The following is a 27,309-nucleotide window of genomic DNA, read 5'->3' as shown; positions in this document are numbered from 1 at the left end:
TGTTTGGGAGGCTGGCGATGGCAGAGAACCTGTGTGTGTGCATGTGCATGTGTGTGTTGACAGTGATTGTGTAGGTGGTGCTGCATGGAGAAGGATCATGCTAGCTTGTGTGTCTTGTGAGCAATCTTCTATACCTGTGTGTTCATTGTCAGCACTGTGTGTATGTGTCTGTAAGTGTGTTTTGTGTGTGTGTGTGTTTGTCCAGCCCCCTGGAGCAGCAGAATTTGTGGAATGTTCTAGAATGTCAGTGCTGGACTGAAGCTCAGCTCTTATTACTAACAGGTGAGTACTGCACCGTGCACGTCTGAAAACACACGCACACACACACACACACACACACACACACACACACACACACACAGAGAGCGAGAAACACGTTCACACTTTCACTTCAAGGCACTTATTCAAGCACACATTCATACACGTGTACAAACTCACATGCTCCCTCATGAGCTTAAACTATACACATTACATACAGCACACATCCAGATATGCCCAGGCATACATATACAATCTCAAACACATACTGTATTTATACCACATAATCAATTTAAAAATCACATTCACGTGTATCTCTCCATAATAGATACAATATGTTCTTCAACAGTCGTGTGTGTGTATATAAACATTATTTCACACAGACACTCTTGCACACACATACATGTAAACACTCACGCATGCATTCTGCAAAGCATTCGTCAAAAAGTAAGGAGTATATATTGACATTTTTTATTTAACTAGGCAAGTCAGTTAAGAATAAAGTCTTATTTACAAAGATGGCCTCCTGCGGGGACAGGGGATTAAAGAAAATGGGACAAAACACACATCACGACGAGAGACAACACTACATAAATAGAAACCTAAGATGCCAACACAGCATGGTAGCAACACCACATGACAACATAGTAGCAACACAACATGGTACAAACATTATTATCTCAAAAAAAGGTTCCTCTATTTCACTCTTCCCCTGCCTATCAAAGTATTGTCTTCAAGTGAAGCGCAGAACACTGGTACGGGTGCTTGTGGATACAATCCAAGCTGCACACCTGTGGAGGGAAGAGGGGGGTAGATTTCTAGGACATAATCGTGTACCTGTCTGTGCCTGTCTGCCAGATTCTCCAGAAGACAGTCATAATCACTAATAACCTTGCCACTAATCAGAAAACACAGCTGGTTCAGATATCATACACGTCAGCATCATAATTACAACCATTTTCCATCAGATGTGGTCTGTTCTACTGCCAGAAGAGGGAGGTCAGAGAGGTGCCAGTCCAGCATGCAGAGTTTATTTGAGGATAACAGAGTACCGTCATGGTAGGATGAGGGACTGCAGTGGCCAGTGAGCAAATTTCTGTTAGAAATGATCATTGAGAAGCAACATTCCTCCATTATGCAAAATAACCACTGGAAGTCTGGGACACTGACTGACTGCTGAAGAGGTGCACAGCTCACGAGGCACTAAAGAGCCACAGCGTCTGCTGGTTTTCATTACTTTCTGGCGCTTACTTGCTCAATAGATTTATTGGAGGGTCCATTCATGGTTTCCAAGGTGTTCTTCAGTGGCTTATTCAAAGATTGGGACAAAACCTGAACACTGGCCCTGCCTATGGTATATATCCACTTCCCCCGAGCCATATTCCTTCATGTGATTCTTTATACAGTGCCTTGCGAAAGTATTCGGCCCCCTTGAACTTTGCGACCTTTTGCCACATTTCAGGCTTCAAACATAAAGATATAAAACTGTATTTTTTTGTGAAGAATCAACAACAAGTGGGACACAATCATGAAGTGGAACGACATTTATTGGATATTTCAAACTTTTTAACAAATCAAAAACTGAAAAATTGGGCGTGCAAAATTATTCAGCCCCTTTACTTTCAGTGCAGCAAACTCTCTCCAGAAGTTCAGTGAGGATCGCTGAATGATCCAATGTTGACCTAAATGACTAATGATGATAAATACAATCCACCTGTGTGTAATCAAGTCTCCGTATAAATGCACCTGCACTGTGATAGTCTCAGAGGTCCGTTAAAAGCGCAGAGAGCATCATGAAGAACAAGGAACACACCAGGCAGGTCCGAGATACTGTTGTGAAGAAGTTTAAAGCCGGATTTGGATACAAAAAGATTTCCCAAGCTTTAAACATCCCAAGGAGCACTGTGCAAGCGATAATATTGAAATGGAAGGAGTATCAGACCACTGCAAATCTACCAAGACCTGGCCGTCCCTCTAAACTTTCAGCTCATACAAGGAGAAGACTGATCAGAGATGCAGCCAAGAGGCCCATGATCACTCTGGATGAACTGCAGAGATCTACAGCTGAGGTGGGAGACTCTGTCCATAGGACAACAATCAGTCGTATATTGCACAAATCTGGCCTTTATGGAAAAGTGGCAAGAAGAAAGCCATTTCTTAAAGATATCCATAAAAAGTGTTGTTTAAGTTTGCCACAAGCCACCTGGGAGACACACCAAACATGTGGAAGAAGGTGCTCTGGTCAGATGAAACCAAAATTGAACTTTTTGGCAACAATGCCAGACGTTATATTAGGCGTAAAAGCAACACAGCGCATCACCCTGAACACACCATCCCCACTGTCAAACATGGTGGTGGCAGCATCATGGTTTGGGCCTGCTTTTCTTCAGCAGGGACAGGGAAGATGGTTAAAATTGATGGGAAGATGGATGGAGCCAAATACAGGACCATTCTGGAAGAAAACCTGATGGAGTCTGCAAAAGACCTGCGACTGGGACGGAGATTTGTCTTCCAACAAGACAATGATCCAAAACATAAAGCAAAACCTACAATGGAATGGTTCAAAAATAAACATATCCAGGTGTTAGCATGGCCAAGTCAAAGTCCAGACCTGAATTCAATCGAGAATCTGTGGAAAGAACTGAAAATTGCTGTTCACAAATGCTCTCCATCCAACCTCACTGAGCTTGAGCTGTTTTGCAAGGAGGAATGGGAAAAAATGTCAGTCTCTCGATGTGCAAAACTGATAGAGACATACCCCAAGCGACTTACAGCTGTAATCGCAGCAAAAGGTGGCGCTACAAAGTATTAACTTAAGGGGGCTGAATAATTTTGCACGGCAAATTTTTCAGTTTTTGATTTGTTAAAAAAGTTTGAAATATCCAATAAATGTCGTTCCACTTCATGATTGTGTCCCACTTGTTGTTGATTCTTCACAAAAAAATACAGTTTTATATCTTTATGTTTGAAGCCTGAAATGTGGCAAAAGGTCGCAAAGTTCAAGGGGGCCGAATACTTTCGCAAGGCACTGTAGGTATTCCACTCACTTAAGAACAGCCACTGTGAACTGACACCAGTGATGCATGTGTCACTATTTGCAACATTTTACTATATGCTTATAAAAATGTTACTTTCAGGAAGTTTAGAAGTCAAATAACAAAAACACTTTTTTCGGAGAGAAAACAATGAGATCTGATAGAAGGTGCATATGAGTAAAACCATTTTTTCACAGAACATATGGCCATGATATGCCTATGTCATGCCTATGCAGTGTTGTATGACCGGAAAGGGAGAGGGGCTCAATTAGCTGAAACACTGATAAATTCAGACCTGCCAAACTCATTCACCCCCCTCCCGTTCTCGGTAGTCCAAAAACACAGCGGGACTCCTGTCCGGAGGCACAGCCGCGCCTATACCCAAATCCAGCGCCTATACCCAAATCCAGCGCCTATATCCAAATCCAGCGACTAAAGCAAAGGCGAGAACTTGGAACGTACAGCTTCACGGAAAAGACATAGCCTCCCGTTTTTGGAGAGAAGAGGTGTAAACAGACTCATAAGGGAAGGGATAGAGCACGGAGGGGAGGGACCCAGTATGCTGATGGACTTAGAGACCGATAGGGTTTCTAATGCGCACTGTCTTCTCACTCCTCTCCATATCTGTCCGTCTCTCACTGGCGGAAGATGTAATTGTTTTCTAGGACTAGGAATTATATCAAGGGTGAGTCTTTGCCTCAGCTGAAAGCAGTTATATTTTCATTTTCCAATGATCAACTAGAGCGTATCCTCCATCGTCTCTCCGGTCTCCTGCGGGACGGGTGGCAAGAGAGGGTTGGGAGAGACGGGTATTGAATCTCTAGTGAAGGGTCTCAGCAGAATATTGCTGCATTTTGGTGGTTCCCAACGGTAAGTATACATTTTTTTTAAAATAACAGTCTATCCAGACACAAAGTTCAATTTTTTTATGCTTTTGTCAGTCTCGTAGAGTTGCCACAATTTTACAACAAAATGTCACGTTGCAAACAGGGCCGTAGCTACATAGGTCTGAACCTCTGACATTTTTTTTGTAAAAATAAAATACTAAAATACATAAGGTGCAATTTCGAAACATGGTTGTGCATGAGCAGTTTTCCTCTTGTTATATGTCACTGACAGTCATTCAATTAGCCCATGTCAGTTCAACATTTTTAGATTGGTAAATTAGTCTAGTTAGTCTAGCCAGCTATCTAAACTTGTAGTAGGCCTAATCACGTGCCCAGAGGCCCTGACCTCCAGGGGGGCCCCATTGATTTTGTTAGTCACTCTCACTTATATCATATTAACATGGTATAAGTCATGGCAAAATGTGTAGAATTGCAGGAAATTGGCTTTAAAACTGTGAAACGCTCTCTCCACCCCTTTGTAAATTGTGTAAAATTGCAGGAAATTAGCTGTAAAACTGCAAAAACAACAAAAATTGGTAAAGCAAATGTACTTGTTCACCATTTTTTAATAAAATACCTTTTCTGCTAACAGATCCCTCTGTAGGTATGAAATTATACTTTTTATTCCCTTGCTGAGTTAATAGGTTAATGGGTAGTGGCTAATTGTATAGCTGATAGACTACGTGTTTGTAGATCGACTGAGGTGACCAATATGCTAATTTCTGGGTTAATTTTTGCTTGTTTTTTGCTGTTCTCCAAATATAATTTTAGAAATGCAGTAAAATGAGCTTCAACTTTCCTAAAATGTATTGGATGAGGAAAGGGGGAAACCTTCACTCCGGGCCTCACTAAAACTCAGACCCTGGCTAGAACCCTGGTTGCAAACTGCCTTCATTGAGAGTTGTAATTTGTCCTTCCTTTTGACAAGCACATTGTAATTGTTTCCTGTGGTTCTGTTCTGTGGAGCTGTCTGATGATTATCATTTGCTGGATTTAATTAGCCTATTTGTCAGTTATTTTGCTATACACTGTAGCCAAGTTCTTAGAAGTGTGGTTAAGCATAATACATATCTTATGACCTGATTATAAACTAGGCCCTTAGAGTCAAAAAGTTTATTCCTTTAAGTGATTAGACCTATAAAGGCAAATATCTCTATAATTACATTAGTGCCAAAAAATAGCTGGAATGCATGAAATAGCCCATCTGTAGAATTAGCACTTATTAAAATTTTCCACAGCTTCTTGTGCGCATTTCTTCTTGTCATGCCCTCTCTCCCCAATCGCCTCTCACGCTCTCTGTTTTACAGCCACAGGGCATTTGGTCGTTGGACAGCGATATCGAATCCTTCAGGAATGTTATTTGCCTGAAGGCACAGCAAAATGCCCTCAAAGGTGACACATAAAACGACATGGAAAGGTTTGCAGCCAAAATGTTGTGACCAAACAACTTTATAAGAAACAAAATATATTTTTTTTGTAGAAGTTGGTAAGATGACGAAACCGACCTACGCAGCTTTTAAACTAGAGATAAGTTTTTGTGGACGTAGTTTATTAGAGTAAATAGGTATTAAGCAGACATCTCCCTCTCTCCCACCTCTACCCCTTGGTCTCTCTGTCTTCTACTCTCTGCTGGGCCACTTTGAACCAAGTGGGCTAAAGTGCCTAGGGACAGTCTACACACTCCTTGCACAGTTGTCACATTTTGCTGCCATAATAAATCTAAAAAAGGATTTCAATACATTTTTTCCTACTGATCTACACAATCTGCTACACATTTTAAATTGTCAAAGAAAATTATAGAACTAATATCTATATCTATATCTAAATTAATAATATATAAAACAACGAACATGTCTTGATTGTGTATGTCTTCACACCCCAGAGTCAATACTTGGTGGAATCACCTTTGGCTGCAATTACAGCGGTACATCATTTTTAATAAGATTTTACCAGTTCTGTACAACTCTTAGAGCAATATACACGGAGTGTACAAAACATTAGGAACACCTTCCTAATATTGATTTGCACCCCCTTTCCCCCTCAGAACAGCCTAATTTCGTTGGGGAATGGACTCTACAAGGTGTCGAAAGAGTTCCACAGAGATGCTGGCCCCTGTTGACTCCAATGCTTCCCTCAGTTGTGTCAAGTTGGCTGGATATCCTTTGGGTGGTGGACCATTCTTGATACACATGGGAAACTGTTGAGTGTGAAAAACCCAGCAGCATTACAGTTCTTGAGGTTTAAAAATATTTATTTAACCTGTCTTCTCCCCTTCATCTATGCTGATTTGAAGAGGATTTAACAAGTGACATAAATAAGGGATCATAGCTTTCACCTCGATTCACCTGGATAGTCTATGTCATGGAAAGAGCAGGTGTTTTGTCAGTATTGTTTGTACACAGTACAAATCCAGTGGTGGAAAAAGTACTCAATTGTCATACTGGAGTATAAGTAAAGATACCTTAAAAGAACATTACTTCAGTAAATGTGAAAGTTACTCAGTAAAATTTTGCTGTCCTGCCTGAGCATTCGAAATGTAACAAGTACTTTTGAGTGGCAGGCAAAGTTTATGGGTGTAAAACGTACATATTTTCTTTAGGAATGTAGTGGAGTAAAAGTTGTCAAAAATATAAATAGTAAAGTACCAATTCCCCAAAAAACGACTTATGTAGTACTTCAAAGTACTTTTACTTAGTTACTTTACACCAGTGCATCGATCCTTTGTTTTTGTCAAATTTGTTCAATCTCAGTAAATTTGGTTGGGATTCATGGACAGCAATATTGATTTTCAAGCAGATTTAAGTCAGGACTGAGACTGGACCCCTCATGAACACTCAACTCCTCTTGGAAAGCCATTGTTCTATACCTTTTCTTTGAATTTCTTTGACTGTAGATCAGTAGGAAGTAAATCTAATGTAATCCCTTTTTGGATTACATTTTAAGCCAGCCAAATGTGACAACTGTGCAAGGGGTGTGTAGACTTTCACCAGGCAATCCTTCACTATTGTTCTTCTTCACAGGCAATGCCAGAGCCAATTCGGCCATGTGAGCATAGTGCAGATGATTACCGTGTTTAAATGAATGAGTGAAGAAGAGGAAACAGAACAGAATGCTGCAAAACTGCAACAGGATTTATTAATTAAAGCTATGCATATACAGTGGGGCAAACAAGTAGTTAGGCAGCCAAGAATGCTGAGTTGCATCCAAAGAACACCATACCTACTGTGAAGCATGGGGGTGGAAACATCATGCTTTGGGGCTGTTTTACTGCAAAGGGACCAGGACGACTGATCCGTGTAAAGGAAAGAATGAATGGGGCCATGTATTGTGAGATTTTGAGTGAAAACCTCCTTCCATCAGCAAGGGCATTGGAGATGAATCGTGGCTGGGTCTTTCAGCATGACAATGATCCCAAACACACTGCCCGGGCAACGAAGCAGTGGCTTCGTAAGAAGCATTTCAAGGTCCTGGAGTGGCCTAGCCAGTCTCCAGATCTCAACCCCATAGAACATCTTTGGAGGGAGTTGAAAGTCTGTGTTGCCCAGCAACAGCCCCAAAACATCACTGCTCTAGAGGAGATCTGCATGGAGGAATGGGCCAAAATACCAGCAACAGTGTGTGAAAACCTTATGAAGACTTATAGAAAACGTTTGATCTCTGTAATTGCCAACAAAGGGTATATAACAAAGTATTGAGATAAACTTTTGTTATTGACCAAATACTTATTTTCCACCATAATTTGCAAATAAATTCATAAAAAATCCTACATGTGATTTTCTTGATTTTTTTTTTCTCATTTTGTCTGTCATAGTTTAAGTGTACCTATGATGACAATTACAGGCCTCTCTCATCTTTTTAAGTGGGAGAACTTGCACAATTGGTGGCTGACTAAATACTTTTTTGCCCCACTGTACCTAGAAGTGTCCCCCCCAAATCATGGCACATATTTTATAATTTGGTTTCTTGTGCAAAAACAGCCTGCTATTTCAATTATTTTTTAAGACATAACAACAGGCTAGGCATATGTAACTGAACTAACATAAATAATTTCAGGTGGTTATAACAATACATGTTTTATGCTCCTTAAGGTTCAATCATGTGGCAAAGAATTGTGATTTGCTGTGCTCTGCTTGAGCTCTGTTCGGCGGCACCGCCCGCTCACATCAACCGTCTGGCGCTGTTCCCTGACAAGAGTGCTTGGTGCGAGGCCAAGAACATCACACAGATAGTCGGGCACACTGGCTGCCAGCCTCGCTCTATCCAAAACAGGTCAGTATGGAACGCACGCACAAACGCACGCACAAACGCACACACACACACACACACACACACACACACACACACACACACACACACACACACACACACACATGCAGAGGAATGTCATACTATTTTCAAGAGTGTGACTGACTCACTTTAATAATGAAAACCAGGAATGAAGTTTGACTTTGAATGGCCAAATTGCCCAAATAGCACTATAATTTGAATGTACATGGGTCACCTCCAAACAGAATCAAAGCAGCCATTAAATATACACATACTGTATATAAGCTGAATGAGGACATCTTTCCTCCCCCCCTCTCTCTTTCCTCCCTCTCTCTCCTATCATCTCAGGGCGTGTCTGGGGCAGTGCTTCAGCTACAGCGTCCCAAACACCTTCCCTCAGTCCACCGAGTCACTGGTGCACTGTGATTCCTGCATGCCTGCACAGACACAGTGGGAAGTGGTAGGTTCGCGCACACACACACAAACCCCAGATAATGTAACACAACTCTTTCAATATAAACACATGACCACAACTAGGGCTGTGGTGGTCACGTCATTTCCTCAGCCGGTGATTGTCAAACAAATAACTGTCGTGATTGACCATTAACATAAACACATTTAGCATCTCTTGGCTTCCACACACCTACAAGCCACTGATGTAGACCTTTGTAACATCTGCATTTTAAAAAGTCTAAAAAATCCATGTTATATAGCCTACATCATCACAATAAATCTGTTATTTATTTTAGACAGGTCTAAAGAAAAATGTAGTCTATTTCAGAAGAACAGAATAGCATACTTAAGTTGTCCTTATGGTAGGTCCTGATCTGGCTATGACATATGGCGGTGGGCTACACTAGTTCATTTAGCAGACAAGATTAGCTTAGAATTTCATGGCATTATTTTAAAGTATGAAGAATACAATTGAATAAAATAGAAAGGATATTTTCTCCAAAGGATTTGAGGGAGTTCGCAAATGCAGCTATTCTGTGTTGAGCGTTAATAAAGAAACAGGCACTCCTATTTGCTTAATTTAGAGTTATTTATGTAACTTGAGTTGTTCTACAAACTTTGGGCTATATATTTTTTTATACATTGTAAGGCTGCAACTAGTGATGATTTGAAAAAAGTTGTTTGAAAGGCATGAGCTCTGCTTTGTTTTTGCGAAGGCTGTACACACTTTGTCAGTCTCTCATTCACAATTTGAGAAGCACTTGATGATGCCTCGAATTTCCCGGCAGAATCCCCTTAGTATGGCCATAATGCACCCTAAAGAAATCCAGGCAGCCCATCTCCCTAAATGCTGACCACTCCAAAGCACCGCTCATCTCACTCACACCGCTCTCCATCACATGATCGGGTCTTTCTCACAGGCTACAAGTGAAGACAGACAAATTGGGGACGCAACTGCGCACGTCTTTATCCAATTCCGAGGTGCATGTTGAAGATATTGGAACAACTGTCCACATTTACTTTCATCAGCCAACAATATGAGTAGTCCTAATGAACAGCAAAAGCACTAGCCTATGTCAATCTACTATCCCCCATTGTACAAAAGTTGACCTATTTGCCTGCAGCATACCACCCTGCATACCACTGCTGGCTTGCTTCTGAAGCTAAGCAGGGTTGGTCCTGGTCAGTCCCTGGATGGGAGTCCAGATACTGCTGGAAGTGGTGTTGGAGGGCCAGTATGAGGCACTCTTTCCTCTGGTCTAAAAAAAATATCCCAATGCCCCAGGGCAGTGATTGGCCCTGTGTAGGATGTGTCGTCTTTCGGATGGGACGTTAAACGGGTGTCCTGACTTTCTGAGGTCATTAAAGATCCCATGGCACTTATCGTAAGAGTAGGGGTGTTAACCCCGGTGTCCTGGCTAAATTCCCAATCTGGCCCTCAAACCATCACGGTCACCTAATAATCCTTATTGCTTCTTGACACACTGCCCGCTTAACCCGGAAGCCAGCCGCACCATTGTGTCGGCGGAAACACAGTACAACTGGCGACGCTTTTGCGTGCATGCACCCGGCCGCCACAAGGAGTCGCTAGAGTGTGATGGGACAAGGACATTCCAGCCTGCCAAACCCTCACCTAACCCGAACGACGAGGGGTCAATTGTGCGTCGGCTCCATATGTGATCCACATAATCCTGCTGTCTATGGTCTCTCTTTGATAATGGAATGCACTTTTTCTGGATTGTTATATATTGGCTAAAAGCAGTTATGTTCCTCTGTGCATAAAAGCTTCTCAAGACTCATTTATTTTCATGGTCTCCATCCTTAATGGTGCATTGTCAAATTATTTCAGATCCCGTCTATTGTTGGTTTGGCAGCTATGTCAAGCATGAATTCCTAAAAGCACAACATGACTCAGGGATACATTGTTTGAAGATGGATACTGAGGCTTTGTCAGACTGTATGAGTGTCCAGCAGTGCTTGTCCATTTTTTTAACCAGGCAAGTCAGTTAAGAACAAATTCTTATTTACAATGACAGCCTAGGAACAGTGGGTTATCAGCTTTGTTCAGAGGCAGAATAACATATTTTTACCTTGTCAGCTCAGGGATTCGATCTTGCAACCTTTCAGTTACTGGCCCAGTACTCTAACCACTAGGCTACCTGCCTTTTCCTGAGAGAGAGAGTGTGTGTGTGTGTGTGTAATGCATTGTACGTTGTGTGTGTGTGTGTAATGCATTGTACGTTGTGTATGTGTGTAATACATTGTACGTTGTGTGTGTGTGTGTAATGCATTGTACGTTGTGTATGTGTGTAATACATTGTACGCTGTGTGTGTGTGTGTAATGCATTGTACGTTGTGTGTGTGTGTAATGCATTGTACGCTGTGTGTGTGTAGGTGACTCTAGAATGCCCGGGCATTGAGAACACTCCTCGTGTGGATAAACTGGTGGAGAGGATCCTCCACTGCAGCTGCCAGTCCTGCAGTAAGGAGGGAGCCCAGGAGGGGGCAGTGATGCAGCTCTACCTATCAGAGAGCGCCCAGGACCCTCCTTCCTTACCAGAGAGCCACCACGGCGGCTCACCCCCTCACTCCCACACAGACACACACTCTCAGCATGCTCACAAACACACAGAGCCACACCAGCACACACACACATCTGATGGAGGGTAGGTCGCTCGATCGCCACTGACACTCCTCTCTCGCAGTTCCCGATTCTTCTCCCAAATCACTCCACAAGTTGTTTCTTATACACACAGTTACAGTATGATGCATTTTCCTTCTTTTCGATTCAGCCACTATTTCTTCATTCAACACCTTTAAAGCACTTTGAAAATAAAACCTCACTTAACATGACAATGAAAACGGCTTATAAAAGCACGCACACAGAAGCTCACTCATGCTGTACTCTTCACAAGACAACCATAGTATAAATTAGCGCATTTAAACTCACCAGTTTATACATTGTTTGTCATCTACCTTCTCTCGTAGGACAACGAATATCACAATCCTATACACACTCAGGCATGCACTCTGACACAGCTATAGACCTTTGAAGCTGTAGACTTATTTCTGTTCATCTGGCGTGAATTTGTTTATTAATCACAGAGCCACAGTACAAACTGTACAGTTTCTTGACATAATGTCTCTCACTAATTTGCATTAGTATCTGACCTAAAGCTAAATGTTCCAATTTGTGCTTCTCATACGAGAATAAAGCTCTTTTTGTTCAATCTTATCAATGAAGCTCTCTATCTGTAGTGATTTATTTAAGGCTTTTGTCTGTTATTGTCATCATGTGGTGGGAACATGATCTTGGACTAGTCAGCTGCCTATGTTCATATATAATAGATTTGATTATGCTTCTCTCTGCTGTTTTAAAGAGGTACTGCAGAGGGCAACTTGATAAAGATGCAGCAGCATGCGCTGTGTTTTATTTAACTAGGCAAGTCAGTTAAGAACAAATTCTTATTTACAATGACGGGCTACCCCGGCCAAACCCTAACGATGCTGGGCCACTTGCGCCGCACCTACAGGACTCTCAATCACGGCCGGTTTTGATACAGCCTGTAGTGACACCTCTAGCACTGAAATACAGTGCCTTAGACCAATCGGGAGCTGTACTGGTGTGTATATCATTTCAAACTAAAAAGTCGAATGATCACAAGAAAGAAATGCAGCATTTGGATACAGAATACCAATACCAATACCATTATCCCACTCCAATTTGAATACCTCCCCAACAGATCCACAGATGATGCAGTGTCTATTGCACTCCATACTGCCCTTTCCCACCTGGACAAAAGGAACACCTAAGTGAAAATGCTGTTCATTGACTACAGCTCAGTGTTCAACACCATAGTGCCCTCAAAGCTCATCAATAAGCTAAGGACCCTGGGGACTAAACACCTTCCTTTGCAACTGGATCCGGGACTTCTTGACGGGCCGCCCCCAGGTGGTAAGGGTTGGTAACAACACATGACAACAATCTCTCCCTCAATGTGATCAAGACAAAGGAGATGATTGTGGACTACAGGAAAAAGAGGACCGAGCATGCCCCCATTCTCATACACAGGGTTGCAGTGGAGCAGGTTGAGAGCTTCAAGTTCCTTGGTGTCCACATCACCAACAAACTAACATGGTCCAAGCACACCGAGACAGTCATGAAGAGGACACGACAAAACCTATTCCCCCTCAGGAGACTGAAAAGATTTGGCATGGGTCCTCAGATCCTCAAAAGGTTTTACAGCTGCACCATCGAGAGCATCTTGACTTGTTGTGTCACTGCCTGGTATGGCAACTGCTCGGCCTCTGACCGTGAGGGTAGTGCAAATGGCCCAGTACATTACTGGGGCCAAGCTTCCTGCCATCCAGGACCTCTATACCAGGCAGTGTCAGAGGAAGGCCCGAAAAATTGTCAAAGACTCCAGCCACCCTAGTCATAGACTGTTCTCTCTGCTACCGCACGGCAAGCGGTACCGGAGCACCTAGTCTAGGTCCAAGAGGCTTCTAAACAGCTTCTACCCCCAAGCCATAGGACTCCTGAACATCTAGTAAAATGGCTACCCAGACTATTTGCATTGCCCCCTCCATTCTCCACACCACTGCCACTCTCTGTTGTCATCTATACATAGTCACTTTAACAACTCTACCTACAGTGCCTTGCGAAAGTATTCGGCCCCCTTGAACTTTGCGACCTTTTGCCACATTTCAGGCTTCAAACATAAAGATATAAAACTGTATTTTTTTGTGAAGAATCAACAACAAGTGGGACACAATCATGAAGTGGAATGACATTTATTGGATATTTCAAACTTTTTTAACAAATCAAAAACTTAAAAATTGGGCGTGCAAAATTATTCAGCCCCTTTACTTTCAGTGCAGCAAACTCTCTCCAGAAGTTCAGTGAGGATCTCTGAATGATCCAATGTTGACCTAAATGACTAATGATGATAAATACAATCCACCTGTGTGTAATCAAGTCTCCGTATAAATGCACCTGCACTGTGATAGTCTCAGAGGTCCGTTAAAAGCGCAGAGAGCATCATGAAGAACAAGGAACACACCAGGCAGGTCCGAGATACTGTTGTGAAGAAGTTTAAAGCCGGATTTGGATACAAAAAGATTTCCCAAGCTTTAAACATCCCAAGGAGCACTGTGCAAGCGATAATATTGAAATGGAAGGAGTATTAGACCACTGCAAATCTACCAAGATCTGGCCGTCCCTCTAAACTTTCAGCTCATACAAGGAGAAGACTGATCAGAGATGCAGCCAAGAGGCCCATGATCACTCTGGATGAACTGCAGAGATCTACAGCTGAGGTGGGAGACTCTGTCCATAGGACAACAATCAGTCGTATATTGCACAAATCTGGCCTTTATGGAAGAGTGACAAGAAGAAAGCCATTTCTTAAAGATATCCACAAAAAGTGTCGTTTAAAGTTTGCCACAAGCCACCTGGGAGACACACCAAACATGTGGAAGAAGTTGCTCTGGTCAGATGAAACCAAAATTGAACTTTTTGGCAACAATGCAAAACGTTATGTTTGGCGTAAAAGCAACACAGCTGAACACACCATCCCCACTGTCAAACATGGTGGTGGCAGCATCATGGTTTGGGCCTGCTTTTCTTCAGCAGGGACAGGGAAGATGGTTAAAATTGATGGGAAGATGGATGGAGCCAAATACAGGACCATTCTGGAAGAAAACCTGATGGAGTCTGCAAACGACCTGAGACTGGGACTGAGATTTGTCTTCCAACAAGACAATGATCCAAAACATAAAGCAAAATCTACAATGGAATGGTTCAAAAATAAACATATCCAGGTGTTAGAATGGCCAAGTCAAAGTCCAGACCTGAATTCAATCGAGAATCTGTGGACAGAACTGAAAACTGCTGTTCACAAATGCTCTCCATCCAACCTCACTGAGCTCGAGCTGTTTTGCAAGGAGGAATGGGAAAAAATGTCAGTCTCTCGATGTGCAAAACTGATAGAGACATACCCCAAGCGACTTACAGCTGTAATCGCAGCAAAAGGTGGCGCTACAAAGTATTAACTTAAGGGGGCTGAATAATTTTGCACGCCCAATTTTTCAGTTTTTAAATTTGTTAAAGTTTGAAATATCCAATAAATGTCGTTCCACTTCATGATTGTGTCCCACTTGTTGTTGATTCTTCACAAAAAAATACAGTTTTATATCTTTATGTTTGAAGCCTGAAATGTGGCAAAAGGTCACAAAGTTCAAGGGGGCCGAATACTTTCGCAAGGCACTGTACATGTACATATTACCTTAACTAACCGGTACCCCCGCATATTGACTCTGTACCGGCAGCACCCTGTATATATTGTTATTTTTTACTGCTGCTCTTTAATTACTTGTTACTTTTTATCTCTTAGTCTTATCCGTATTTTTGGAAACTGCTCTGTTGGTTAGGGGCTTGTTTCACTGTAAGGTCTACTACACCTGTCGTATTCGGCGCATGTGACTGATAAAATGTGATTTTATTAAAATTGGATTTGATTTGATTTGAGAAGTGTTCGGATTTGAAAACAAGTTACAGAATTGTGCATCTCTTTACATTGGTTACCTTTCAATCCCCAGTCCTAATCTCACCTATTTAAATGTACTAACACCATAGTGTTTCAGATTTTCCCTCAAGTGCAGAGGTTAAGGCTGTGCGTGTTATAATTCTAACTGTGGACCATAGATTTGAGGGTTTTGGCCATGTTTGCATCTTCACTACTCTCTGCCTACAGCAGTCACAATGGACATGTTGTTCTCTAATAGAAACCCTTGGCTAGTAAGTAACATACAGATCAAACACGCAGAGAGGACTTTCCCCCCATTTTAACCAATACTAAACGGCAGGCATTAAAACTACAAAAAGTATTGTAATGTAAATGAATGTAAATTCCCACTCCTTTTTCTCCACCAGCTAAGTGCTTTATTATCTGAGTTTGAGATCATATGGACAATGTTCCTGTTTCTACCTTTATGAAGGTTAACTCTCATCTGATAATTCCATCACTGAGTGATTTTGACCTATAAAGCCACTAAAATATACATCTTCCCAATGAGATGTCATGGCAACCCAGAGTGGTGTGTTGTCGATAGATGGAGTTGGTTAGAGTGACTAAAAGCCTGAGGAAGAAGGAGTTCAGAGAGAGAGAGCGAGTACAGCTTGAGCTCGTCCATTAGTGCAGCTCTCTGGTCTGTCTGTTGGTAGAGCTCAATAGAGTTTAAAATACAGATAGTGAAGGGGATCAGTGGGGTGTCTGAGGTCAGGGACAGCCAGAGGTTACATTGACCAGAGAGATCTATTCCTGGCTGATATTAAGTTACAGTAACTTATGGCTGCTTTGCATTACAAGAAAAAGGAATGATTAAACACCGGTGACTGTGTGTTTTGACTTGAAACTGTTCAAACCTTTCAATTGACAAATAAGCATGATTTGGTAACGAACAAAAAAGACCAACCATGTTTGAAACCATAACCAAACAGACCAGCAGATGTCAGTATGACTGCATTGAGAAGTTGTCCTGACTATCAGTGGGAGAGGACTACACAGGGTGGTTTTTCCAGTAAAAGGTCCTGCACCAGAGAGAGAGAGAATACTCCAGGGAGAGTTTTCTATTCATCATTTGTCAACCATGTCATACCATCAGTTTAACCTATTCCCCAGCTGGACCCGGCCCAGTCCTACAGACAGCAAGGGAAGTGGAGAGATTGTGGAGAGAGTGACAGTGTGTGTGTGTGTGTTTGTTTTTTTGTTTGGGAGGGACTGTGGTATCGGCTACTGTGAGACATTAGAGGGGGTGAGCGGGGTATGGTCTCCGTAATCTGTCACATGGGGATAGCCCAACCCAGACCTCTCTCATCAGAGAGGTGCGTAGGACAGCCTCATGTCTGGCTGATAGAACCTACAGGGATTATTAATCAAGCCCTCCATGTCCCATCTGTAGGTTAACAGTACCAGAGCCTGTACAGGTAACACTGCCAACAAGCAGCCTATGTCCAAGAGATGGGTGAGTGCTGCTTTGCCTGGCTTTGGTCTTCTGATGTTGCATCATTGAGGGATTTGTGCTTATATGATGGCGCTGTTACCAAGGCTTTTGGTAAACAAGGATAATTAACATAGGGATGCAATAATGCATTACATGAGAGTAAGTTTATGATGCTCCAAGTAAACTTGGATAAAATTATTTTTTTTTAAGTAAAAAAAAAAAAAGTTAGATGAGCTTCCAAAGTAAGGTCAAACGTTGGGAAAATCAGATTCAGCTAAAAGAGAAGAGGACATCATTTAAACAGGCAAATAGTAATAGGGTTTATGGTATGGTCTGCTCATCCCGTTATCTCATTTTCACTCCACCGCTTGCATGTGAAGTCACTAATGTTGAAGAGGACAGTGCGCCGTGTCCAATTGTGCTGAGGTGGACTCTCTCAAACTCTCTCTCTCTCTCTCTCTCTCTCTCTCTCTCTCTCTCTCTCTCTCTCTCTCTCTCAAACACTAACATAGTACACATACTCACAGCATGCGCTCTGCGCACCGCTCTGATCTATACACACTCGAACGCAGCACACAAGCATCGCTGTGCTACTGTCTTGGAAAAGGCAATAGGTGCGCATCCTATGAAGCGCTGTTTTGTTTGTTTTTACTGTTCTCAGCAAACGAGGAAATATCATCTTATTCTGACATACTCTGGAGTTTGGAAGCACCTGCTCCTGTTCTGGGGTCAACAATTTCAAAGGAGACTTCTGAGGCATAGCGACAGAGACACCAGAGCGAGGTAAATGTGAAAATATATTTGGAATACAAATCTGCTTGAATTGTTGTATTTTGTGAAATACTATATCTTAAGTATGATGACAGTGTTGAATTTTAAATGTGTTATTTATAGTTGTGAGTCCCACTGGGGACAGACGTCAGTTCAACGTCTAGTTTTGATTTACATTTGGTTGAGCTGCCAACAAATGTAAATTCAACTTGAAATCAACCAACAATGAATTGGATTTAGGTTCAAAGTTGATGATTTATGTTGCAAATCCAATCCGTTTTAAACATCATTACATTGAATTTTTTGGTTGAAATGATGTGGAAACAACATTGATTTAACCAGTTTTTATCCAGGGGGTGGTGCTGCTGCTACTAAGAAGCTCGGTTGGTGAAGGGGTGGGGAGTGGCGGTGGATCGATCGCTGTTATCAATTCCACTGAGCGCAGGATGGGGTGGGGATAGGAATGGGGCTGGGCGGGGTGATGAAAATAACGATGATATATCGGACACAAGTTAAATGTATCTGGGCGTGATGGTAAGGGTAATTGGGTCCTTTTATGAGTCCTTATTATGTTTTGTGGAACAACAATATGCAGTACCTTATTGTTTTATCTCTCTCTCTCTCTCTCTCTCTCTCTCTCTCTCTCTCTCTCTTTCTCTCTCTCACTCACGCATGGGAAACATGTTTACATATTACATATATATACAGTGTTGTAGTGATGTGCAAATAGTTAAAGTACAAAAGGTAAAATAAATAAATATAAATATAGGTTGTATTTACAATGGTGTTAGTTCTTCACTGGTTGCCCTTTTCTTGTGGCAACAGGTCACAAATCTTGCTGCTGTGATTACACACTGTGGTATTTTATCCACTAGATATGTGAGTTTCTTAATATTCTGTCACTGTGTACTCCCTGTTTAGGGCCAAATAGCATTCTAGTTTGCTCAGTTTTTTTGTTAATTCTTTCCAATGTGTCAAGTAATTTTCTTTTTCTTATCTCATGATTTGGTTGGGTCTAATTGTGTTGATGTCCTGTGGCTCTGTAGGGTCTGTTTGTGTTTGTGAACAGAGCCACAGGACCAGCTTGCTAAGGAGGCTCTTCTCCAGGTTCATTTTTCATTTTGTTCATTTCTCAAATTATTATGGAAGGTTTGGGAATCTTTTCCTTTTAGGTGGTTGTAGAATTTAGCAGCTTATTCTGGATTTGATAATTATCAGGTATCGGCCTAATTCTGCTTGCATGCATTATTTGGTGTTTTACATTGTACACAGAGGATATTTTTGCATGATTCTGCATGCAGAGTCTCAATTTGGTTTTTGTCCCATTTTGTGACTCCTTGGTTGGTGAGCGGATCCCAGACCTCACAACCATAAAGGGCAATAGGTTATATAACTGATTCAAGTATTTTTTGCCAGATCCTAATTGGTATGTCGAATTTGATGTTCCTTTTGATAGCTTAGAAGGCTCTTCTTGTCTTGTCTCTCAGATCGTTCACAGCTTTGTGGAAGTTACCTGTGTTGCTGATGTTTAGGCCAAGGTATGTATAGTTTTTTTTGTGCTCTAGGACAATGGTGTCTAGATGGAATTTTTATTGTGCAACTGGACCTTTTTTGGAACTCCATTATTTTTGTCTGACTGAGATTTACTGTCAGGGCCCAGGTCTGACAGAATCTGTGCAGAAGATCTAGGTGCTGCTGTAAGCCGTCCTTGGTTGGGGACAGAAGCACCAGATCATCAGCAAACCGTAGACTTTGACTTCAGATTCTAGTAGGGTGAGGCCGGGTGCTGCAGACTGTTCAAATGCCTTCGCCAATTTGTTGATATATATGTTGAAGATGGTGGGGCTTAGGCTACATCCCTGTCTCACCCCCCAGCCCCGTGGAAAGAAATATGTGTTTTTTTTGTCAATTTTACCACACACTTGTTTGTGTACATGGATTTTATAATGTTGTATGTTTTTCCCCCAATATGACTTTCCATCACTTTGTATAGCAGACCCTCATGCCAAATTGAGTTGAAAGCTTTTTTGAAATCAACAAAGCATGAGAAGACTGCCTTTGTTATGGGTTGTTTGTTTATCAATTAGGGTGTGCAGGATGAATGCGTGGTCTGTCGTACAGTAATTTGGTAAAAAATACTATTTGACATTTGCTCAGTACATTGTTTTTGCTGAGAAAATGTATGAGTCTGCTGTTAATGATAATGCAGAGGATTTTCCCAAGGTTGCTGTTGACACATATCCCCCACGGTAGTTATTGGGGTCAAATTTGTCTCCACTTTTGTGGATTGGGGTGATCAGTCCTTGGTTTCAATATTGGGGAAGATGCCAGAGCTGAGGATGATGTTAAGGAGTTTAAGTATAGCCAATTTTTGAATTTGTGGTCTGTATATTTTATAATTTAATTTAGGATACCATCAACCCCACAGGTCTATTTGGATTGGAAGGTTGTTTTTTGTCCTGTAGTTCATTCAATGTAATTGGAGAATCCTGCGGGTTCTGGTAGTCTTTAATAGTTGATTCTAAGATTTATTTGATCATGTATATGTTTTTGCTGTTTGTTCTTTGTTATAGAGCCAAAAAGATTGGAGAAGTGGTTTATCCATACATCTCCATTTTGGATAGATAACTATTCGTGTTCACCATAATGAAGGCGTAGGCTCAGGTTTTCTGGGTCTCTATGTTTTTGGTTGGATAGGTTTCTCAATTTCCTTCTTAGGTTTTTGCATTCTTCATCAAACCATTTGTCATTGTTGTTAATTTACTTAGGTTGACATTTTTTGATTTGATAGGGAAGCTGAGAGGTTAAAAATACTGTTTAGGTTTTCTACTGCCAAGTTTACACCTTCACTATTAAAGTATAACCTTATGCCCAGGAAATTGTCTAGAGGGGATTGAATTTGTTGTTGCCCGGGCGGTGTGTTTGGGACCATAGTCATGCTGAAAGACCCAGCCACGATTCATCTTCAATGCCCTTGCTGATGGAAGGAGGTTTTCACTCAAAATCTCACGATACATGGCCCCATTCATTCTTTCCTTTACACGGATCAGTCGTCCAAGTCCCTTTGCAGAAAAACAGCCCCAAAGCATGATGTTTCCACCCCCATGCTTCACAGTAGGTATGGTGTTCTTTGGATGCAACTCAGCATTCTTTGTCCTCCAAACACAACGAGTTGAGTTTTTACCAAAAAGTTATATTTTGGTTTCATCTGACCATATGACATTCTCCCAATCTTCTTCTGGATCATCCAAATGCTCTCTAGCAAACCTCAGACGGGCCTGGACATGTACTGGCTTAAGCAGGGGGACACGTTTGGCACTGCAGGATTTGAGTCCCTGGCGGCGTAGTGTGTTACTGATGGTAGGCTTTGTTACTTTGGTCCCAGCTCTCTGCAGGTCATTCACTAGGTCCCCCCGTGTGGTTCTGGGATTTTTGCTCACCATTCTTGTGATCATTTTTACCCCACGGGGTGAGATCTTGCGTGGAGCCCCAGATCGAGGGAGATTAGCAGTGGTCTTGTATGTCTTCCATTTCCTAATAATTGCTCCCACAGTTGATTTCTTCAAACCAAGCTGCTTACCTATTGCAGATTCAGTCTTCCCAGCCCGGTGCAGGTCTACAATTTTGTTTCTGGTGTCCTTTGACAGCTCTTTGGTCTTGGCCATAGTGGACTTTGGAGTGTGATTGTCTGAGGTTGTGGACAGGTGTCTTTTATACTGATAACAAGTTCAAACAGGTGCCATTAATACAGGTAATGAGTGGAGGACAGAGGAGCCTCTTAAAGAAGAAGTTATAGGTCTGTGAGAGCCAGAATTCTTGCTTGTTTGTAGGTGACCAAATACTTATTTTCCACCATAATTTGCAAATAAATTCATTCAAAATCCTACAATGTGATTTTCTGGATTTTTTTCTCATTTTGTCTGTCATAGTTGAAGTGTACCTATGATAAAAATTACAGGCCTCTTTCATCTTTTTAAGTGGGAGAATTTGCATAATTGGTGTCTGACTAAATACTTTTTTGCCCCACTGTAGGTATCACACATGAGGACATTTTTCTCTGTTCCTTCATTTCTATACAGATGTAAAATGTTCCTGTTTTAACTAATTTAATTGAGTGTGTTAGGTCCGCTCTGTACCAAATTAAAATACAGCCTAACTCTCTACCCTGTTTCACACCAGGTAGTTTGATAGATGGGACTACCAGCTCTCTGTAACCTAGAGGGCAACTAGTGGGTCCATCTCCTTTATACCATGTTTCTTGTAGGATGACAATGTCTGCATTTCCAATTTCTTTGATGAAGTCTGTGTTCCTGCTGTTTAGGCCCGAAGGCAGATTTTTAATTTTTTTTATTATTTTTATTTCACCTTTATAACCAGTTAGGCTAGTTGAGAACAAGTTCTCATTTGCAACTGCGACCTGGCCAAGATAAAAACATTGCAATTTGACACATACAACAACACAGAGTTACACATGGAATAAACAAAACATAGTCAATAATACAGTAGAACAAAATAAAACAGAAAGTCTATATACAGTGAGTGCAAATGAGGTAAGATAAGGGAGTTAAGGCAATAAATAGGCCATGGTGGCAAAGTATTTGCAATATAGCAATTAAAACACTGGAATGGTAGATGTGCAGAAGATGAATGTGCAAGTAGAGATACTGGGGTGCAAAGGAGCAAGATAAATAAATAAAGACAGTATGGGGATGAGGTAGGTAGATAGATGGGCTGTTTACAGATGGGCTGTGTACAGGTGCAGATGACCTCAGACCTTGTATATTCTAGGATGAGATAGGAAAGCTTTGTGTTCCAAAGTGTCTAGTGTTGTTTTTGTGTGGTTTAGTCACAGCTCATGCAGCCTTACACCAAATCCATAGTTAATGTTTCCTCTCTCAGAAGTCTGTTTTAAAGCTGTACGTCCAATAGCATTAATGGTTTACCATTAGTCACAAAGCTGTGTGTTGGTCCGTGACATCCCAGTGGTAAACACATTAACGCGTGGGGAAACATAGAACAATAGGCAGGGGATTGTAGGAAAAGTAGGATTACGCTACATCCATGAAGAATGATATTGGACGATTCACTCTCCTACTGATAAAACTCCATTGTTAAATATATCAATGTATTCTCTCTCTCCTCCTTTCTCCTTCCATCGCTCTCTCCCCATCAGGATGTGTGGGGTGGACGTGGACCTGGATGAGGGGGGCTCAGGTGACGAGGAGAAGGAGCAGGAGTTCTGGGTGGGGGAGGGGGTGAAGATGCTGCCCCCTCCCCTGGCCCACAGTGAGGGCAGCGCGTGGGGAAGCCGCCGGGGCAGGTGTGGCTGTGTGACGTGCGGGGCGGGGCTGCTGTTGTGGAACGTGGGCGTGGTCCTGGTGTGTGTCCTGGTCCTGATGGCCGTGTTCACCCTGGTCCTGCTGCCCGCCTCGCTGCTGCTCTACGTCGGCTTCCTCTGCCACTCACGGGTGAGTAGTGGGTTGCTCATAGTGCCACTCAATGTCTCTAACACAACCTTTGACCATCAGAATACTGTGGTAGGATTTTATCTCTGAATTGTGGTCATAATGCTTAGCTTGCTAGATTTCTCTGATTAGCTTAGTATGTTGCTGCAAGTATGCTACATTTTACTCTTTGCTTCAAGTCAGGACACCAGTTGTATCTTAGAGATATTGTCTCATTTGTCAGACTACTGTAACACAATAATGATTTCAAAACATTACAACTTGTAACTCAAAGTTTTATTTAGAAGATTCTCAGTTCAAACCTCTGCCATGTTTTCAAAAGTTGTGCATCTGTTAAACTCCGCCCATTGACCTTTTAGAAACCAATCAGATTTGTTCTGCCCTAAACCAATCAGATTCTTTCTGCCTTTAGAACAAAGTTGACTACACTTTATGTCAACCTGCGTTACGCTTGGCAACCCTTAATAAACCAGTTAATAACAGCTTATTTGCATATGGAACCAGCTAAAATAACATAATATTAAGAACCCTACTAGTGGATAACAGTCTGCCGTGCCCCAACATGAAAGTGTTTCAACATGAAATTATATGAACGATTCCCTTCTGCTCCACCCTAACCCAACACTCTAAAAGTATACCGAGCTTGCACAAGTATTTAAAGAGTGGTAGGATTCAGTTCTTGTCGCTCATGGCACAGAGAACACCCTGGACCAGAGGAAAACACACTCAGGGTGGGACAGGACGTCCAGGTTCAAGTATCTGTCCAAGTGGGAGTATGTACTGTGGATTATGAAGAGTAGGGGGGCAAGCGCATAACCCTGGGGCACACCCTGTGTTTCTTCAGCAGTACATGGCACAGGCACTGGGGACAGACAGACACACCACTACATTTCTGGGTAAGATAGGGGTTGGCAGGGAAGTCCTATCAGCCTCGCCCTTCTTTAGACATCAACCGGAAGCTGACATCACTTCATTGGCCTATAGGCAACATTAAAGTGAGAGTTGACTTTAAAATCAAAGTTAGTGCAGATCTCATAATGGTGGTTTAATGTCAAGATGAGACCACATCTCATGCCATCTCTTATGTAGATCCGGCTCTATTCCTCAATCACAAATGAATGGGAAAGGGAAGCATATTGCTGGATAGACAACATGGCCTGGAGGCATCTTGGCATAAGAACACTTTTGAGGTCTTAAAGCATCTGACGAACTTAATTTTAATTTAGAACTTAACTATCATTGTCTAGAACACACTGGACTACAACATGATTATGATGTGCTGAGAAGCAAACTTGTTTTTGTAGTAAACTGTCATGTTAAGACCACCTTTAAGAAGAGACTGTGTCTAAAACAGGATTATGATGTGTATTCTGAGGCAGTCAGTAAATGCTATCACTCTCATAATGATGCTGTGTAGATGAGTGTGTACTTGTAGTTGGTGATGGGTTTCGAGGTTGCAGAGCTCAGCTGAGGTGGCTGGGGAAATTCCTCTTGAAAATGTTGACAATTAGAGAATTCTATGCGAGAGAGTTATTATAGAATGTAGCCCTATTGAGAAAACACTGAGTGTGTTTGAGTGTTTGTGTACTCCTATGTAAGTGTTTTTGTGAATTTCTGTTTGTGCGCGTGCATGTCTGTCTGGCTGTGCATGTCCCTCTCTGTGTAGCTGTATCCCTCCTCTTCCCTCTTGCTGACAGTGTGTATATAGTATATCACCCATTAGCATTGCTTACAGGTTTTTAATCAAGTCTAACAAGCAGAGCAAGGGCTCCACTCTTATCTCTATCTGTCTCTCTCTCATCCCAGTCTCTCTCCATCTTCCTCCATATCTCTCTCTCTCTCTCTCTGTGTGTGGCACTCACAGGTAATTGACAGCCTAGGGGTTTTATTGGCAGCTGCCTCTTATCTGAACATTGAAGAGAAACTGGGAAAGAGTCTGTCACGCCCCACTACCTTCCCCCATATGGTCCCTCTTGCTTGCTCATGCGCACACACACACACACACACACACACACACACACACACACACACACACACACACACACACACACACACACACACACACACACACACCTCCTCAGTTCAGTTACAGATAAAGCACCAACATTTGCTTCACTAACAAAAACAACTCAGAAACACATACTTTATGAATATAATTGTCCATATCTTTGGAGTCTGTTTCTGTCTGAATGTTACATTGGTCTCCCTCTCCACCGCCGCAGGTCCTAGACTCCCACTCTCCTTTCTGCCGTTACCTCGACGACAACAGTTGCTCCGCCCTTATTATCCTGGGCTTCGTGATGATGTCACCGCTGGTGGTGGTCGCGGCAGCCATCTTCTGTGGGCTGCTCCGGAGGCTGCGGCTCCTCCTGCTGTTTCAGCCAATTACACGCGCCTGGTACCGTGGACCGGGCTTGGACTGGGGAGGCGACGTCCTTGCTTGGGTCTGATTGGACCAACACTCTAATAAACCAGTTGTCTAAAAGTTTAATAGGTCAACGGTCAAGAGAGAATCCAGTCCTGGAGAATCACTGTGTCACCTAATGTATTTAGTGTCCCATTAAACTGTAGTGAATGTCATACAATCAAATGGATATAACGGGAACCAGTACAATTATTTAAAAACAAAGCTTGACATGTTAACAAGGCAGTGGTTAGGGGACTATTGCTAGTCAGAGAGGAGGCAGTGGAGGTAATGGTGGGATACACTAGCAGCTGTTCTCTGTGAATTTGTATTGGTTATGTATATTTATATTTTTCTGTTAACATATAGTTGTGAACATGATGTAGCAGAGAAACGAAACAGTATTGCATAAACTGTCACTCAAATGTCTAGAATGGAAGGAAAATCTGTTTACAATCTTACTTCATTTGACAGATGTTGTTCATTCTATTGATTTCATTATTTTCACCATCTGGGTTAAAGGGCAATTCTGCCACTTTTCAAGCTCATATTCATTATCTTCAGCACCAAACCAGTATCTAAATCAAATAGAATTGTATTGGTTGCATACACATATTTATCAGATGTCATTGCGCGTGTATCAAAAAGATCCAACAGTGCTGTAATAGTGTGAGTGTGTCTGAATAATGATGAGTGAGAAAGTTACACGCACAAATATCATACACCTCAAAAATGATAACTTCCCCTGTTATAGTATTTGTGAGAGGTTAGCATGTCTCGGGGGTATGATATTTGTGAGTCTGTCACTTTCTCACTCATCATTATTCAGACACACTCTCTCAGACACACACTTTAAGTATTAATGGTGATAAGAGGGAGGGTTCCAGTACAGTGGGTCTGCAGTGGCATGATTCACTCTGCCTGGAATAATGTTTGATAGTCATCTTCAGACTCCTCATTAAACTTCAAACTCTCCAACTTTAGATGTACTGACAAGTACATGCACTTATTCATTTCCCCCTGATGTGGCCCAATTAACTGGGGTTTAATGTGACCAATTTTAACACTGAGTAGCTTAATAGACTGTACTCTTTTTTTTACACTCAGGGCTGTTACTGTAACACACACTGTTAAAATAAAGTGCTTTGTAACGCTAAGACGAGTGGCAACTGAGCTGCCACGACCTTAAAGGAGACGAAACCTTAACTTTGCTGGATTATTGAAACACATGGTTGTGAAGGTATTGAGACAGATTGCCGGTGTACTGAAAAATTCATCCTGAGGTGCTCTGAAACATGACATGTTGTGTTGTAACATCACTTTTTTTAACACCTTGCCAGACTTACATGGAAAAGGTTGAAAACACTATTATGGTGTTTCAAATCCTGTCTAGTGCAGAATTACAGTAGATGCCTTTACCTATACTGTAAATGAGAGTCCCTCTTATTCACTGCTCTTATATATTGTGTTGACAAACTCCTCATTTGTAATTCCAAAAATGAATGTCAAAAGTGGGAGGCAATAACATGTGGCGTGGTAAGGAAAAGCCTAAGCAGGCTAAATTGGCATATAGCATGTGGGGCTAGCATCAAACAATAGGTAAAGCTAAAGCTTGTAGGCAAACAAGCCAGCAGTATGAACCAAAAAGCTGGCCTTAAAAAATGACAGCCAATCAAAATGAATGATTTTGTCACATGATCCAGGTTCGGAACGAGAGAGGAGAGGATGTTTCATTTGAAACTGACAGCATGTCGGGTGAAGATGAG

At 41.9% G+C, this 27,309-nt stretch overlaps 2 protein-coding genes across 4 annotated transcripts; both read left to right on the top strand.

Annotated features, from left to right (window-relative positions):
* The first annotated feature begins 146 nt into the window (after positions 1-146).
* On the top strand, positions 147-12,134 carry LOC110528070 (neuroblastoma suppressor of tumorigenicity 1). 3 transcript variants are annotated; one of them, XM_021609867.2, is made up of 4 exons: positions 147-282; positions 8,269-8,449; positions 8,795-8,906; positions 11,294-12,134. In XM_021609867.2, the coding sequence occupies exons 2-4, from the start codon at positions 8,277-8,279 to the stop codon at positions 11,567-11,569; spliced, it is 561 nt and encodes a 186-aa protein (XP_021465542.1). In that variant the 5' UTR covers positions 147-282; positions 8,269-8,276; the 3' UTR covers positions 11,570-12,134. The 3 variants fall into 3 exon arrangements, with proteins under 3 accessions (XP_021465542.1, XP_036839520.1, XP_021465541.1); XM_036983625.1 differs by lacking the exon at positions 147-282 and adding an exon at positions 3,632-3,978; XM_021609866.2 differs by lacking the exon at positions 147-282 and adding an exon at positions 3,636-4,163.
* Positions 12,135-15,219: 3,085 nt separating this feature from the next.
* Positions 15,220-26,694, top strand: LOC110528069. Its single transcript, XM_021609864.2, has 3 exons — positions 15,220-17,686; positions 22,848-23,142; positions 25,362-26,694. Exons 1-3 carry the CDS (start codon positions 17,133-17,135, stop codon positions 25,587-25,589), a joined length of 1,077 nt encoding a protein of 358 aa, XP_021465539.2. The 5' UTR covers positions 15,220-17,132; the 3' UTR covers positions 25,590-26,694.
* The last annotated feature ends 615 nt before the right edge of the window (positions 26,695-27,309 follow it).

The sequence above is a fragment of the Oncorhynchus mykiss genome, chromosome 7 (assembly GCF_013265735.2).
Source record: "Oncorhynchus mykiss isolate Arlee chromosome 7, USDA_OmykA_1.1, whole genome shotgun sequence".
Taxonomy (NCBI): Eukaryota; Metazoa; Chordata; class Actinopteri; order Salmoniformes; family Salmonidae; genus Oncorhynchus; species Oncorhynchus mykiss.
Note: the sequence above shows the minus strand (reverse complement) of the source record. Positions and strands in the feature narration are given on the sequence as shown.

Excerpts from the sequence above, each read along its gene's own strand:
- LOC110528069 (XM_021609864.2), top strand. The coding sequence starts at position 17,133 with ATGAGCTTCCAAAGTAAGGTCAAACGTTGGGAAAATCAGATTCAGCTA. Across the intron at positions 17,687-22,847 it reads GACAGAGACACCAGAGCGAG|GATGTGTGGGGTGGACGTGG; the intron begins GTAAATGTGAAA and ends TCTCCCCATCAG. Across the intron at positions 23,143-25,361 it reads GCTTCCTCTGCCACTCACGG|GTCCTAGACTCCCACTCTCC; the intron begins GTGAGTAGTGGG and ends CCACCGCCGCAG.
- LOC110528070 (XM_021609867.2), top strand. The coding sequence starts at position 8,277 with ATGTGGCAAAGAATTGTGATTTGCTGTGCTCTGCTTGAGCTCTGTTCG. Across the intron at positions 8,450-8,794 it reads CCTCGCTCTATCCAAAACAG|GGCGTGTCTGGGGCAGTGCT; the intron begins GTCAGTATGGAA and ends CTATCATCTCAG. Across the intron at positions 8,907-11,293 it reads CACAGACACAGTGGGAAGTG|GTGACTCTAGAATGCCCGGG; the intron begins GTAGGTTCGCGC and ends GTGTGTGTGTAG.